General features: G+C 42.5%; 5 protein-coding genes across 5 annotated transcripts; all 5 read right to left on the bottom strand.

The window, feature by feature from the left end:
* Nucleotides 1–818: 818 nt before the first annotated feature.
* Nucleotides 819–3329, bottom strand: LOC137903831 (B-type lectin plumieribetin-like). The gene is made up of 4 exons (XM_068747989.1): nt 3067–3329; nt 1550–1634; nt 1347–1440; nt 819–1194 (listed from the first exon to the last, which is right to left on the bottom strand). The coding sequence occupies exons 3-4, from the start codon at nt 1434–1436 to the stop codon at nt 925–927; spliced, it is 360 nt and encodes a 119-aa protein (XP_068604090.1). The 5' UTR covers nt 1437–1440; nt 1550–1634; nt 3067–3329; the 3' UTR covers nt 819–924.
* A 1235-nt stretch (nt 3330–4564) lies between these two features.
* On the bottom strand, nt 4565–5324 carry LOC137903819 (B-type lectin plumieribetin-like). The gene is made up of 3 exons (XM_068747974.1): nt 5297–5324; nt 5093–5186; nt 4565–4940 (listed from the first exon to the last, which is right to left on the bottom strand). The coding sequence occupies exons 2-3, from the start codon at nt 5180–5182 to the stop codon at nt 4671–4673; spliced, it is 360 nt and encodes a 119-aa protein (XP_068604075.1). The 5' UTR covers nt 5183–5186; nt 5297–5324; the 3' UTR covers nt 4565–4670.
* A 1911-nt stretch (nt 5325–7235) lies between these two features.
* LOC137903857 (B-type lectin plumieribetin-like) lies at nt 7236–7747 on the bottom strand. The gene is made up of 2 exons (XM_068748020.1): nt 7658–7747; nt 7236–7502 (listed from the first exon to the last, which is right to left on the bottom strand). Exons 1-2 carry the CDS (start codon nt 7745–7747, stop codon nt 7236–7238), a joined length of 357 nt encoding a protein of 118 aa, XP_068604121.1.
* A 2585-nt stretch (nt 7748–10332) lies between these two features.
* LOC137903855 (B-type lectin plumieribetin-like) lies at nt 10333–10844 on the bottom strand. The gene is made up of 2 exons (XM_068748017.1): nt 10755–10844; nt 10333–10599 (listed from the first exon to the last, which is right to left on the bottom strand). Exons 1-2 carry the CDS (start codon nt 10842–10844, stop codon nt 10333–10335), a joined length of 357 nt encoding a protein of 118 aa, XP_068604118.1.
* A 4497-nt stretch (nt 10845–15341) lies between these two features.
* LOC137904004 (retinoic acid receptor responder protein 2-like) lies at nt 15342–16309 on the bottom strand. Its single transcript, XM_068748175.1, has 4 exons — nt 16115–16309; nt 15943–16047; nt 15743–15844; nt 15342–15631 (listed from the first exon to the last, which is right to left on the bottom strand). The coding sequence occupies exons 1-4, from the start codon at nt 16307–16309 to the stop codon at nt 15542–15544; spliced, it is 492 nt and encodes a 163-aa protein (XP_068604276.1). The 3' UTR covers nt 15342–15541.

Here is a 16309-nt window from a genome sequence, read left to right as displayed (position 1 = left end):
GGTGCGTTTACGCAGGCGCGCAGATCCATTCTAAAAAAAGAAAAGTAAAAAAAAAGTTAAAGTAAAAAAAAATGTGTCTGACAACCTGGACCGAGTCGGACTTTAGTTTATTCCTTGGAGCAAATAAAGACCAAGAAATAAACGTCAGATATTCTGATATAAAGTAATATCAGCATGGAAATATTGAGGCTCTCTCATCACAAGTGCATTATTTAAAGAAAAACAACATATATATTTTTAAATGGTCCCTTTTGAAATGTTTTTAAAATGCTTAAAATTCTCAAAAGTAAAAAAAAGACACACTCCCAGCTCATGAGAGACGCGCCCTCGACTAACGTTCTGTCAATTTGTGCTCCAGAAATGGTCATTGAGACGAAACAACCCGCTCACAGAATGAGCATACATTTAATTTAATCATGACAACAAAGCAGAAGGTAAAATGAATAAAACTCCTACGTCTCTGCAGTGTCCCTGAACGCCTCAGTTTGGGAGCTTCGTCCAGAGGGGGCCCCAGCGGCTCTGAATCGTGTCGGCCAGTCAAAGAAAAAGGTGTCAAACAGCCATAAAGAGGCTCACAGTGTGGGTTGAAGAACGGTTGCACAGACACACAACAAGAACACACAAAAACATCCAGGCACGAGAAACGGAAGCGAACAGAGTCCATATCTCTGGATGTGATGAAGGCATGGATGACCGATGTTTTTTTAGCAAAAGGGGGGGGAAGTATTTCATTGTTAACTCTCACAAATTATGTAATGATTGCAAAAAACATTTCACCAATTCCATCAAATAATGAAAACAACACACGAATACACGGTCAAAATGTGCTTTTATTTGTTTGGTTTAATTCATGGCTACATGGAAAGATGAAGTTTTCTGCCTGATAATTCACTTTCAACAAACTTTTCATGCCATGATAACATTTTAGTAGCATTTCCTTCCCCTGTTCTTAGCAGAGCTCCAGAGTTGGTTTGCCTCCCTGGAAAGCTCCAGTTTCCCATCGTCGGTTATCTGCAGGTGACACATGTTGGTCTCTGATGTGTGAGTGTCTGTGGTCCACACGACACCACCGTTTTGGCTGTAGAGGACCAGGTTGCAGTCAACTTGCAGACACAGGCGGAAGCCATCTGACTCATTAGTGTCTGAAGCCCAGGTGGCCTTTCCATCATCATAGATGACAAAGTTACCGTCATTCTGCAGGGCAGAAAGACACGTTAAGATGCATTAAAGACATATTTAGAAACTGGATGATGTTTTTAATTTCCTTAATCAACCAGGTGAAATAATACAAAATCTAATGGACTTCTGTCGGCCTACTGAAAACAATCTAGTCCTCTTAGTCTTACCTGGAAAATAGCTTTCCACCTTCCGTTGTTGGACACCATGGAGTCTCCCCTGCGGAGCTCATCATTTCTGGACATGTAGTTCCTGCTCATGATTCTGGAACAACAAAAAAAACATGTTGTTGATTAATCAATTTAAATAGTTCATAGTTGTATGAGAATTAATCCATAAGTACAAAATTAATACAAATACTGTCAATACTCACAGGCTTGAATGTTGAACCTCAGTCAGACTGCAAGCAGAGGAAGAGGAGTGAAGTGAAAGAAGTTAAAAACGCTTTTTTTATACACCTGAAATGTGGGAGGAGACAGAAGGAGGAGTCAAAGAGGGGTGTGCCACACCTCTGGGCGCAGACAATCAAATTTACCACAGTTTCAGTAGCTCTTAATTCCTAAACTCAATCATATATTAAATTCTTACAATTTTATTTTCCATTTCAAACAATCTAAAACTGTTTGAATGTTTTTTGCCAGAATATCAGATTTAAATGCAGTGATGAAATGTAAAATTACATTTCCTTATCAATGTTCTGGAACAAAATATTATTAGGCCCGAGCGACCTCCAACTGCCATGTGGAGGTCGATGACGAGCGGAAAGTTCTCCTCAGCAACCTCCACCACCCACAGACGCGTAGCCATCATCGAGAGCATCCCGAAAATATATTTCATGTAGTAATCGCGTACTCAGAAAAAAAGCTATATTGTCTTCGCAAAAGAAATATTCTTTTTTATTTTTTATTTTTTCTTTCTTTCAGAGCCGCTGGGGCCCCCTCTGGACGATGCTCCCAAACGGAGGCGTTCAGGGACACTGCAGAGACGTAGGAGTTTTATTCATTTTACCTTCTGCTTTGTTGTCATGATTAAATTAAATGTATGCTTATTCTGTGAGTGGGTTGTTTCGTCTCAATGACCATTTCTGGAGCACAAATTGACAGAACGTTAGTCGAGGGCGCGTCTCTCATGAGCTGGGAGTGTGTCTTTTTTTTACTTTTGAGAATTTTAAGCATTTTAAAAACATTTCAAAAGGGACCATTTAAAAATATATATGTTGTTTTTCTTTAAATAATGCACTTGTGATGAGAGAGCCTCAATATTTCCATGCTGATATTACTTTATATCAGAATATCTGACGTTTATTTCTTGGTCTTTATTTGCTCCAAGGAATAAACTAAAGTCCGACTCGGTCCAGGTTGTCAGACACATTTTTTTTTACTTTAGCTTTTTTTTTACTTTTCTTTTTTTAGAATGGATCTGCGCGCCTGCGTAAACGCACCGCGCGCTCGCATTTAAAGACTTCACACTGTTGTGAGATGTGGATGTGTGTGTGTGTGTGTGTGTGCGCGCAGCCGGGGCGAAAGGAAAGTGAGTGGAAGAGAGAGAGAGAGAGGGCGTGCGAGGAAGCGAGAGACAGAACTAGGAAGCGAGAGACAGAACGAGGAGAGAGACGGAGGTATCGATAGAGGAAAAGGGAGGCTTGTTTTTGAGTGCAAAAGAGAATAAAGCAGCTTCAGCAATTCAGCACGTCTGGCGTCCTGTATTGCTGCAATTCAGCCCTCTCCCCCAGCGTGAAGAAGTCGGGAGGTTAACCCCGGAGGACGAGCTGCCCCGGCCCTGGAGAAGACGTCTCCCCGGTGTCTCCCAACCAAGGTTCGGAGACCAGAACCGGAAAGGTTTAACAACACGCACGCGCACGCACCCGCTCGCACGCACACACACACCAACCTGCTCTTTCCGTTTCTGCCAGCGGCCACACGGGCTCTCCTCCAGGATTTCGCTCTCATCCTCGCTCTCCTCTTCCTTCCCCTCCGATCTTGATTTACTCTCCGGGACGGACATCGTCATTTTCACGCAGGATCTGTCCGGATTTCCAGCCCAGAACCGTGTCCACCGTGCCCACCGTGTCCACCGTGTCCACCGTGTCCACCTCCCTCAACACCGTCTACTGTGGATCAGACGAGACGAGCGCTCGTCTGCGCAAAGAAGAAATCCCCCCCTCCAATGATACCAGCCGCTTTAAGATCCCTTGGTGCTCAAAGCATCTTATGGAGAAATAAATAGGTATTTAATAAAAACCGATGAACAGATAACCCTCAGTTAGAGAGGACCCCCCCCCTCCTTCATATGGGTCGCTGGAAGAACCGAACAGGGTGGATAATCTACCCCAGACTTCATGCGCCCTGTCGGCTGCCCTCGTAATAATTTCCTGCTAATCTGCCCCCCCTCGGGGTAAAAGCGCACAAGCCGTGAGCCCGCAGCGTTCGCTGTTCGCCTCAGGTTTCTGTTTTGCGGCTTCGTTCATCGACCATCTTCCACATGCGGCATTGTCGGCGTCGGTGGGTCTGAAGCTGAGCGCTCCTGCGCAGTGTGGACGGAGTACCGTAAACTCTCCAGTGCGTGCGCGCGGTGCGTTTACGCAGGCGCGCAGATCCATTCTAAAAAAAGAAAAGTAAAAAAAAAGCTAAAGTAAAACAAAATGTGTCTGACAACCTGGACCGAGTCGGACTTTAGTTTATTCCTTGGAGCAAATAAAGACCAAGAAATAAACGTCAGATATTCTGATATAAAGTAATATCAGCATGGAAATATTGAGGCTCTCTCATCACAAGTGCATTATTTAAAGAAAAACAACATATATATTTTTAAATGGTCCCTTTTGAAATGTTTTTAAAATGCTTAAAATTCTTAAAAGTAAAAAAAAGACACACTCCCAGCTCATGAGAGACGCGCCCTCGACTAACGTTCTGTCAATTTGTGCTCCAGAAATGGTCATTGAGACGAAACAACCCACTCACAGAATGAGCATACATTTAATTTAATCATGACAACAAAGCAGAAGGTAAAATGAATAAAACTCCTACGTCTCTGCAGTGTCCCTGAACGCCTCAGTTTGGGAGCATCGTCCAGAGGGGGCCCCAGCGGCTCTGAATCGTGTCGGCCAGTCAAAGAAAAAGGTGTCAAACAGCCATAAAGAGGCTCACAGTGCGGGTTGAAGAACGGTTGCACAGACACACAACAAGAACACACAAAAACATCCAGGCACGAGAAACGGAAGCAAACAGAGTCCATATCTCTGGATGTGATGAAGGCATGGATGACCGATGTTTTTTTAGCAAAAGGGGGGGGAAGTATTTCATTGTTAACTCTCACAAATTATGTAATGATTGCAAAAAAGATTTCACCAATTCCATCAAATAATGAAAACAACACACGAATACACGGTCAAAATGTGCTTTTATTTGTTTGGTTTAATTCATGGCTACATGGAAAGATGAAGTTTTCTGCCTGATAATTCACTTTCAACAAACTTTTCATGCCATGATAACATTTTAGTAGCCTTTCCATCCCCTGTTCTTAGCAGAGCTCCAGAGTTGGTTTGCCTCCCTGGAAAGCTCCAGTTTCCCATCGTCGGTCAGCTGCAGGTGACACATGTTGGTCTCTGATGTGTAAGTGTCTGTGGTCCACACGACACCACCGTTTTGGCTGTAGAGGACCAGGTTGCAGTCACCTTGCAGACACAGGCGGAAGCCATCTGACCCATTAGTGTCTGAAGCCCAGGTGGCCTTTCCATCATCATAGATGACAAAGTTACCATCATCCTGCAGGGCAGAAAGACACGTAAAGATGCATTAAAGACATATTTAGAAACTGGATGATGTTTTTAATTTCCTTAATCAACCAGGTGAAATAATACAAAATCTAATGGACTTCTGTCGGCCTACTGAAAACAATCTGGTCCTCTTAGTCTTACCTGGAAAATAGCTTTCCACCTTCCGTTGTTGGACACCAGGGAGTCTCCCCTGCGGAGCTCATCATTTCTGGACATGTAGTTCCTGCTCATGATTCTGGAACAACAAGAAAAAATATGTTGTTGATTAATCAATTTAAATAGTTCATAGTTGTATGAGAATTAATCCATAAGTACAAAATTAATACAAATACTGTCAATACTCACAGGCTTGAATGTTGAACCTCAGTCAGACTGCAAGCAGAGGAAGAGGAGTGAAGTGAAAGAAGTTAAAAACGCTTTTTTTATACACCTGAAATGTGGGAGGAGACAGAAGGAGGAGTCAAAGAGGGGTGTGCCACACCTCTGGGCGCAGACAATCAAATTTACCACAGTTTCAGTAGCTCTTAATTCCTAAACTCAATCATATATTAAATTCTTACAATTTTATTTTCCATTTCAAACAATCTAAAACTGTTTGAATGTTTTTTGCCAGAATATCAGATTTAAATGCAGTGATGAAATGAAAAATTACATTTCCTTATCAATGTTCTGGAACAAAATATTATTAGGCCCGAGCGACCTCCAACTGCCATGTGGAGGTCGATGACGAGCGGAGAGTTCTCCTCAGCAACCTCCACCACCCACAGACGCGTAGCCCTCATCGAGAGCATCCCGAAAATATATTTCATGTAGTAATCGCGTACTCAGAAAAAAAGCTATATTGTCTTCGCAAAAGAAATATTCTTTTTTCTTTTTTCTTTTTTCTTTCTTTCAGAGCCGCTGGGGCCCCCTCTGGACGATGCTCCCAAACGGAGGCGTTCAGGGACACTGCAGAGACGTAGGAGTTTTATTCATTTTACCTTCTGCTTTGTTGTCATGATTTCTAACACCTCCGGCCACCATTGAAATTGAACCTGTTAATGTCCTGTGGTATATACTTCAATTTCATGATTCAACACCAAGCAGACTGCGATGCGTTGTGTGTGTACGTGTGTATCATAGTGCAATGTTTCTCCGAGCGTGTCAAAAATGTATTGCTGCATAAACCCAAACCAACAGAATCTGCATTCAAACTGAGAACACTCCAACAGTCACTGGAACCAGAACCGAAGCCAGGACAGGGTTGAGACTGGCTTGGTTGATTCATGTGTTAATAAAAAAGGATAAAACACCTTTTGTACCCTCATAAGGAGCGTCTGTGGTCTAATGCGTCGCTGTGTGGCGCCTCAGAGAGGGAAGCAAGGATTTAGTAAGAAGGATTTAATTTCGGGACTGACTGCAGTTTGCATCATTGTGAGCACAATCCAGATTAAATACGGTAGTCAGTCCAGATTTCCAAGAATCACGCAGCGGTGTGGATGACTTCACAGGAACTGTTGCAGATAATACAAGTACCGTTTGCCATCTAGTGGATTTGGTTTGAAAATACCAGAGGCCATGTTGGAAGAGAGATTAGACACACTTCTCCTCCAGTCCTCTGGCATCTTCTTCCCTTCTAGGATTGTACTAAACAACCCCGTTAAAAACTCTACAGCCGCCTCTCCTAGACACGTCCATACCTCCACAGGTCTGTCATCCGGTCCAGCTGCCTTCCCATTCTTCATCCTCTTCATTGCCTTTACCGTTATAGAAACACAAGTGGCAGCTCCGCTCACTTGTAGTCCCTCCAGACCTGTCTATAATAAATCACTTAAAACAAGAATGGTGATCATATTAATATATTAAATATATACTCAATGGCATTTAAACAAAGTTAACTGTTAGAGTTTATATTACCCAAATTTGTCAGTCCAATGTTTTCACTTTTACTGCAAATTAATATCAGCTCCAAATATCAGTTATCTCCATCCTGTAAATTTGGACGTCCACATTTGGTTTCCACACGTGTTTGTATGAGTGTGTGAAGAGTTTTGAAAATGAACTTCAAGATCGACCGATGTTTGTTAGCAAAATGAGAAAAAAAGGTATTTCATTGTTAACTCTCACAAATTATGTAATGATTGCAAAAACGTTTTCACCAATTCCATCAAATCATGAAAAAACACATTAATACACGGTCAAAATGTGCTTTTATTTGTTTGGTTTAATTCATGGCTACATGGAAAGATGAAGTTTTCTGGCTGATAATTCACTTTCAACAAACTTTTCATGCCATGATAACATTTTAGAATTTCGTTCCAGTGCTGTCAGCAGAGCTCCAGATTTTTTCTGCCTCTCTGGAAAGCTCCAGTTTCCCATCGTCGGTCATCTGCAGGCGACACATGTTGGCCTCCAATGTGTAAGTGTCTGTGCTCCACACGGCACCATCGTTTTGGCTGTAGAGGACAAGGTTGCAGTCACCTTGCAGACACAGGCGGAAGCCATCTGACCCACAAGTGTTTGAAGCCCAGGTGGCCTCTCCATCATCATAGATGACAAAGTTAGCATCATCCTGCAGGGCAGAAAGACACGTTTGGATGCATTAAAAACATATTTAGAAACTGGATGATGTTTTTTTAAACATCTTTTATCAACCAGGTAGATTAATGTGAAATCTAATGGACTTCTGTCAGCCTACTGAAAACAATCTAGTCCTCTTAGTCTTACCTGGAAAATAGCTTTCCACCTTCCGTTGTTGGACACCATGAAGTCTCCCCTGCGGAGCTCATCATTTTTGGACATGTAGTTCCTGCTCATGATTCTGGAACAACAAGCAAAATTGTGTTGTTGATAAATGATGATGATGATGAATATATTTATTAGATAGAATGTTAGAGTACAAGTACAGTCAAACCTCCTGTCTAAGAGGAGCATTTCAAAAAAGCCCTTGCGGTCTTGTTTCCGTTGAAAGTCTTTGGTACATAAATCATCAACATTTAACAATATAAATAAAAATACAAATAAATTCCTCCACAGATGCAAAATAACAATAAATTAAAAAGACACATAATATGTACAACGTAGGTGGACAAAAAAGGGGGTGGGGGATTGATCTGGAGAGAGTCGTGATGATTATCTCCGTCTCTGCCCCCCTGAATCAATTTAAATAGTTCATAGTTGTATGAGAATTAATCCATAAGTATAAAAGTTTGTACAAATACTGTCAATACTCACAGGCTTGAATGTTGAACCTCAGTCAGACTGCAAGCAGAGGAAGAGGAGTGAAGTGAAAGAAGTTAAAACCACTTTTTTATACACCTGAAATGTGGGAGGAGACAGAAGGAGGAGTCAAAGAGGGGTGTGTCACACCTCTGGGTGCAAACAATCAAATTTACCACAGTTTCAGTCGCTCTTAATTCCTAAACTCAGTCATATATTAAATTCTTACAATTTTATTTTCCATTTCAAACAATCTAAAACTGTTTGAATGTTTTCTGTCAGAATATCAGAGTTAAATGCAGTGATGAAATGTAAAATTATATAGTCCTTATCAACGTTCTGGAACAAAATATTCTATTCTGTTGTTTTCATCTGCCCAACTTGATTTTCTACACAAAATCATGCCAGTCAAAAATGTTGTATTTTGTTCCTCTCAATCAGTTTATTATCGCAGGTTTGTGCCAAATCAAACTCTGAGCAAGAGAATGGACACGATTTGTTATCTCAGAACGTGTTCAGTTCTCTAGAAGTCAATCTGCTTCAACAAAAGGGCGAAGGGCGAAACCATGAGAAATAATTCCATAGAAATATTTCACAACTGGTTGAACATAAAATGAGAAGTGCAGGGTGGAGACAGAGGATGGAGGCAAGGAGTCAACCATTCTGATGAAAGTAAAGCTGTTTGTACAGAATTATGGAAAAAGTGGTGGAACATCGCTGAAATAAATGTTTAAGAATCTTTACTTCTCAGCAATGTTCCAGAATCAAATATTATATCACTGTACATGCAGCTATAACAGCACACACACACACACACACACACACACACACAGAAAGAAACCATATTGGTGTTGCGTAAACTCAACCAAAGATGCTCAAAGACACTTTGCTATCACAAAGTAAATAGATCAGTTCTGTGGAAGTCACACCTGTTTTAGATAAGAGAAGGATTGGCAGGAGGATGAATAGATGAAGAATGACCATAGAACACACACACACCTACACACACACACACACCTACACACACCCACACACACTCACACCAGAGTCCATTTCCTGCACATTGTTTTGCATCTGATCTTTTTAGATGTACTGTGTTCAAAACGGTGTGTGAGTGAATATACTGTAATGTCAATGCAGTGTTTGAATATTTAGTTTTCTTTGTATTTTTATAATTTTCTAAACCCTTCATTCTTCTTCTGACCCGCTTTGTCCGTTACGGGGTCACAGGTCGTGCTGGAGCCGATCCCAGCAGTCAACGGACACACGCTGGACAAGCTGCCGGTTCATTGCAGAGCCCCACACAGACAGAAAATCATTCACATACACACATCTATGAGCAATTTAGTGTAACCAATTCACCCAATTTGCATGTTTTTTGGAGATGGCAGGAAGCCGGTTGTTGTTGTTTTTTTCAAAAATGACTGAAACAACTTTAAACGTACTTAAAACTAACAAACATGAAATCATTTTCAGTATTTTAACTTTTTAAATTCCAGTTAAAATATTTTAATTACTAATTATTTTCAGAAATAAAACAAAAACATGACATGAATAGAAGGATTTCATGCATCGGCCTGCAATGGGAAAACAGAAATTAAAATGTCACTTATCAATAGGTTTCTTCAAAATAAAATCCTAACATTAGAGAATGCATTGTTTATTGTTTATTTACTGTAATGGCAGTGAGATTAATTAAAATAAATAAATCGAGATATTAATGGAAGTCATTGATGCACTTTTTGACAGGAAGGTGTCCAGAAGGTAGTAAATGTATGGAGGGCAGATGAGATAAATATGATCGCTGTTGCTCCGATGAGCTGCCCTTCCATAATCATCATCTGTTGCGATGAACAATTACTTTTTTATATATATATATATAAATTGTTCCTCTTGACTGAAATATTTTTACATATTAAAAAACAATTATATTTGTAATATTCTTTTTCTGAAAACAAACATAGCAGATTCTTTTCTCAACCAAAAACTGAAGTCGGTTCATTTGACACCACTTTCAGCTTTCCTCTATCACAGTTTCCTCAGAACGGCATAAAGAAAGCAAAAAACAGATTTATAATTTCTGACAATGTGCATTTATTGGATTCCACATCACAGATCCGATTTGTTCAATTCATGTATTCTTGTAAAGATGACTTCAACTTTATTCATGTCACCACAACATTTTACAGGATCTTCCCGGTGCTCTCAGCAGAGCACCAAATCTTCTCTGCCTCCCTGTACAGCTCCAGTTTCCCATCGTCGGTCAGCTGCAGGTGACACATGTTGGTCTCCAACCTGCCAGACTTTGACATCCACCTGGCGACATTATTTTTGTTGTAGAGGACCAGGTTGCAGTTACCCTGCAGACACAGGCGGAAGCCATCTGACCTACAAGTGTTTGAAGCCCAGGTGGCCTCTCCATCATCATAGATGACAAAGTTAGCATCATCCTGCAGGGCAGAAAGACACGTTTGGATGCATTAAAAACATATTTAGAAACTGGATGATGTTTTTTTAAACATCTTTTATCAACCAGGTAGATTAATGTGAAATTTAATGGACTTCTGTCAGCCTACTGAAAACAATCTAGTCCTCTTAGTCTTACCTGGAAAATAGCTTTCCACCTTCCGTTGTTGGACACCATGAAGTCTCCCCTGCGGAGCTCATCATTTTTGGACATGTAGTTCCTGCTCATGATTCTGGAACAACAAGAAAAATTATGTTGTTGATAAATCAATTTAAATAATTCATAGTTGTATGAGAATTAATCCATAAGTGCAAAAAATAATACAAATACTGTCAATACTCACAGGCTTGAATGTTGAACCTCAGTCAGACTGCAAGCAGAGGAAGAGGAGTGAAGTGAAAGAAGTTAAAAACGCTTTTTTATACACCTGAAATGTGGGAGGAGACAGAAGGAGGAGTCAAAGAGGGGTGTGCCACACCTCTGGGTGCAAACAATCAAATTTACCACAGTTTCAGTCGCTCTTAATTCCTAAACTCAAATCATATATTAAATTCTTACAATTTTATTTTCCATTTCAAACAATCTAAAACTGTTTGAATGTTTTCTGTCAGAATATCAGAGTTAAATGCAGTGATGAAATGTAAAATTATATAGTCCTTATCAACGTTCTGGAACAAAATATTCTATTCTGTTGTTTTCATCTGACCAACTTGATTTTCTACACAAAATCATGCCAGTCAAAAATGTTGTATTTTGTTCCTCTCAATCAGTTTATTATCGCAGGTTTGTGCCAAATCAAACTCTGAGCAAGAGAATGGACACGATTTGTTATCTCAGAACGTGTTCAGTTCTCTAGAAGTCAATCTGCTTCAACAAAAGGGCGAAGGGCGAAACCATGAGAAATAATTCCATAGAAATATTTCACAACTGGTTGAACATAAAATGAGAAGTGCAGGGTGGAGACAGAGGATGGAGGCAAGGAGTCAACCATTCTGATGAAAGTAAAGCTGTTTGTACAGAATTATAGAAAAAGTGGTGAAACATCGCTGAAATAAATGTTTAAGAATCTTTAAACAAAGAGCACAATGGCTGCGCCTCTTCAGGATCACCTCCCAGATTCAGCTCACCCAACAGTTCATTCACATCAACCACTGCTCCTCCTCCATTGCCCCCCTATTGCAGGGTGTTCCCCAAGGCTCTCCTCCTCAACCCCCCCCCCCCCCCCCCCATCCTTCAAAACCTCCACTGCCCCCCCAGCGTATACAGTTCAAAGTCTTCCTCGTCACACGCAAAGCTCTCCACAATATGGCCCCCTCACACCTCACAGATCTTCTCCACCATCACACCCCATCTCGTTCCCTCCGTCCGCCGACGCTAACCTCCTGTCCCTCCCCCCTGTAGGACCAAGCTCCGAACCTGGGGAGACAGAGTCTTCTCCATCGCTGCCCCCACACTCCGGAACTCACTACCCCAACCACTCCGAGCCGGCTCTGACTTGCACGCATTCAAGAAAGAACTCAAAACTCACCTGTTTAAAATTGCTTTTAATGTCTAATTGTAATTGTATCTAATTCATTTTCATATTCATATTTTATTGTCTCTATTGCTTTGTTGTTTTAAATTTATGTATCTTCTTGTAAAGCGACTTTGAGTATCTAGAAAAACGCTATATAAATAAAATGTGTTATTATTATTAGTGTTATGAGAGAGCCAGGTGCGAGGAAGATCAGGAGCAGTCAAGATAGTGAACATCCTCACGTGCAATAATCGCCATCACCACAAGGGGTCTCTGTTTATTTCTTTGTGGAAGCACCCATCTGATACAAGTTGTTGAGTTATATATAAAAAAAAAAACAGTAATTGAGGATTCTTAATCCCAAATGATGTATTTTGAGTATTCACCTAGTAAACTTATCACTGTTCTAACTCAAACTGACAAGAAAAGATGACTTTCTTTTTATTACTTCTTGGGGTCGTTTGAGCTCCAAAACAATTTGCCACGGATCATCACCTCCAGATGGAGACAACAAAAAGAGAGCTCCTCTTTGTGGGTATCCACCCGAACACAACACTTTGCACCCGATAGCCCCGACAAAACCACAAATACCAAATGCTGGGAAGTGGCAGAGTGCAAACATCACACAAATGGTGGTTGTGTTTGGTTGGGAGATGCATCAGAACAGGCTTCTTTTTTTTTTTTATCTGGAGATTTGAGTCATCGTGTCACTCACTACAAAGTTATGGTGCGAGAACCTTGTTGGACGGCTTTATACACATCAAACAAACATAAATGCATTTTATTTTTATTTTTTTATTACACAATATTTATCCTTTAAAAGAAGAAACATTACATTCGTGAAAACTGTAAATAAAAGCCTTCCTGCCAAAAAACGTGAAAAAGCACTTTGATTCAGTTCAGACACAAACCCTGGTTTATTGCCCTGGGGGGGGGGGGGGGGGGGGGGGGGGAATCCAGACTATAATTTTATATGATAAGCGACACCAGACTGACAACATTCAGGAAACGCCAGGTGACGTCACTGCATTTGCACATTCTGTGGCTATGCTAAGAAGTATTTTTTTTGTTTTTTACTACAACATGAACGAGTATTGCAGTTTTCAGCGCGTCGACAACGCCAACAGTGTCGGGGCTCCACTGTTGTAGCTCATTTTACTGCAGGTCTCTGTCCTGGTTGTCCTTGTCTCCTGCAGCAAGACACAAAGAGAGGACTCATTGCAGGACGTCTTTGATCCTCCTCAGGATAGAGAGGATAAACGGATCCCGTGACCGCGCGTGTTCTCGGAACGAGATTTCACAATCAGTGCGCGCGCGCGGACGGGAAACAAACAAGGCCGGACACGCACGAACGTTGATACCTCCGTCATCCTGGGTCTCTGGACGCAGTGAACGTAGGGCACGGGGCTGGCTTCGATCCGCTCGTCTGCCGCTTTGTAACAAACTGCGCAGTCCATTACGGGCTGCGGAGGAATTCAGAAGAGAAAACGACAAGGTGACGCTGCTGACACTGAAACGGGCGCGCCTTTTAACGTGCACTCACTCTGTCGTTCCTGAAGGCGCATCGCCGCGCGTCTGTGCGCGGCGCTCCTTTGGCGCACCTGGTGGGCTTCAGGTAAAAGTGGTGGTAGATGTACCTCAAGCCGAAGCCGCCCTGCGAGATGAAAGAGCAGAAAAAGCAAAATCCGATCTGCCCCGGACGCAATAGATGCTGATATTTCGTTCGGGTTCATCCTCTGAGGACGATGATCCTGTCGGGAATTCTATTGGAAACCACTTCTTTTTTTTTTTGATTTTCACTCAGGGGGGCAGAACGGAGACAGGATGTTTGACTGTACTTGTACTCCAACATTCTATCTAATAAATATATTCATCATCATCATCATCGATCCAAAATGGCAAAGTTTTTCTTTTTTTTTTACTGAAATCAAACCTGCTAAAAAAGAAAAAGAAAAAAACGAACCTGAAGAATCTTATTTTATTACTTGTGTAAATTTCAACATTTGTCTCTCCAGGTTTTCTCAAATTTATTTCCTTCTTGAGTTTTTTTATTTTTTTTTTTAGGAAAAACAACAAGTCCAACAACAAGAATCAACAACCCGATGACGATCAAATCACGAACTGGCCTTACGTCAATGTCGGACTTCTCCAGACTCCTCAAGAAGCGAAAATGGTGCTGCACGGCGGCGTGCGCGTCGAGTTGCTCCAGCGCCAGATCAACGCCCTTCTTGTAGTAACCGGGCAGCTTGTCGTAAAGATTGTGCGCTTCGGCAGAGCGCAGCAAAGCTCCGGCGCAAATCAGCAGCAGCAGACCAGCAGCCATCCTCATCCTCCTCATCACCATCAGTGTGTGCGCGAAGAGCGCGGCGCGGGCGCAGATCAACCTTCGCTCCCGGCGCACGTCCAAAAACGCGTCCCAGCGTTGGAACGCAAGAGGAACGGAGCTCGCCTGTTTACTTTCATTACCCCCCCCCCCCCCCCCCCCAGGCGGGTTGAAACTAGTTTTTTAACAAAAACACATTCCACAGAAACAAAAGCAGAATAATGACACACTCGTATTCCGGGACGCGCTTTATATGAGCAGTCCCGGTTCCTGGAAAACGAGGCCGACGTGCCAATGACCTCTGGACAAACATGAAGGTCATGAACTGTTTTAGGCTCCTCTTCATCAGCTCCCAGGAAAATGGGGTCACGTGGAGGCAGGAATTTAGTTGTTTTGTCTTTGTTGAAAGGGGGTAATGAGACGATCGTTCCCAAACGGCAGGGGGGGGGGGGGGGGGGGGTTAGGGGGGGCTCAGGCTCTGGCCTACATGAATGCAGGGGTTTGGCCTAATGTTCATACTTTTAGATGAACATTGTCCCATTGCAGGGGAGACGACCGTTTCCAGAGGTGAAGGTCGTCACAATGACCTTGTCTTTCAACCCTCATTTTTTGTTTTGAAGTTGTGCGTCACTGACATGTTGCTAAATTACAAGGACCACGTTTATTCTACGCAAACCATCGAACTGCTCTTCATTCTGGCTCCAAAGGTCGGACCAAACAAACAAACATGGCCGTGCACGTCGGTCGGTGGAGGAGCTTTAATCTCATCTCTGAAGTCTTCGTCTCACATTTCTCAATATTGTCTATAAAAGAATCCTTTAAAAAATCAAAATACAATCTTTTCCATTTCAATTTCAAGTCATTATCAAAATGTAATTCTGTTGGCGGGGGGGGGGTTGCCTTCGGTGAAATACTTTTTTTGTTTGTTGCATAATCCCAACAAACAAACAGATAAACAAGCCGAGCCAATCACATAACAACAAGAAAGACTACTTTGAATACTTTAGTATTAATGCACTGATCTAAACGTAGAGAGCAAAAACAAAGGCCGAAAGGCAACACAACAGAAACGATTGGTCCGGGCGTTCACTTATTTCCCGTTGATGCCAGGAGAATCGTGCTTCCGCTCCTGTATCCCAGCTCGTAGCAGTGCTTTTCTCTGGTCTTCCTCGTCTCCTGCCGGTCACACACACACACACACACACACACAAAAAAGGACGTGTCCATCGTTGGAACAACACAAACGAGGCGTAAGAGCCCACGCGGCTTCACGGCGAGCGGACTGACCGGCGTGAGGGTCGTCCTGTGGACGCAGTGGATGTAGGGTTTGGGCTCCGGCTCGACGGCCTCTCTGAAGGTTTTGTAACACGCTATGCAGTCCATCAGCGGCTGCGTGAAAAGACACACACACACACCAAAACAGCGCTCGGAGCGCTTAGGGACAGACCTGTGACCCCCCCCCCCCTCATCAATGAGGCAGAACTTACTCTGTCATTTCTGAACCGACAAGACGTGGAGTTGGTCGTTCCTCTTGGACAGCGGGTGGCTTTCAGGTAAAAGTGGTGGTAGATATATTTCACATCGAACCCAGGCTGAAAGGCAGACAGCAAAGATAAACAGTCAACACCGATACGGGCGGGAGGACATGCTGCACTCTACCTCCATGTCGGACTGTAAGACGCTTTTGAAGAAGAGAAAATGGTGCTGGATTCTGGCATGGGAGTGGAGCTTCTCCAGGGCGAGGTCCACGCCGTTCCTGAAGGTTTCGGGGAGTCTGTCGTAGTTGTTCTCCTGGCTGTTGCCGGAAAAGATCAACGCTTGGAGGCCGAACAGCAGCAGCAGCAAAGCAGCCAT

Source organism: Brachionichthys hirsutus, chromosome 14, assembly GCF_040956055.1.
Source record: "Brachionichthys hirsutus isolate HB-005 chromosome 14, CSIRO-AGI_Bhir_v1, whole genome shotgun sequence".
NCBI lineage: Eukaryota > Metazoa > Chordata > Actinopteri > Lophiiformes > Brachionichthyidae > Brachionichthys > Brachionichthys hirsutus.
Note: the sequence above shows the minus strand (reverse complement) of the source record. Positions and strands in the feature narration are given on the sequence as shown.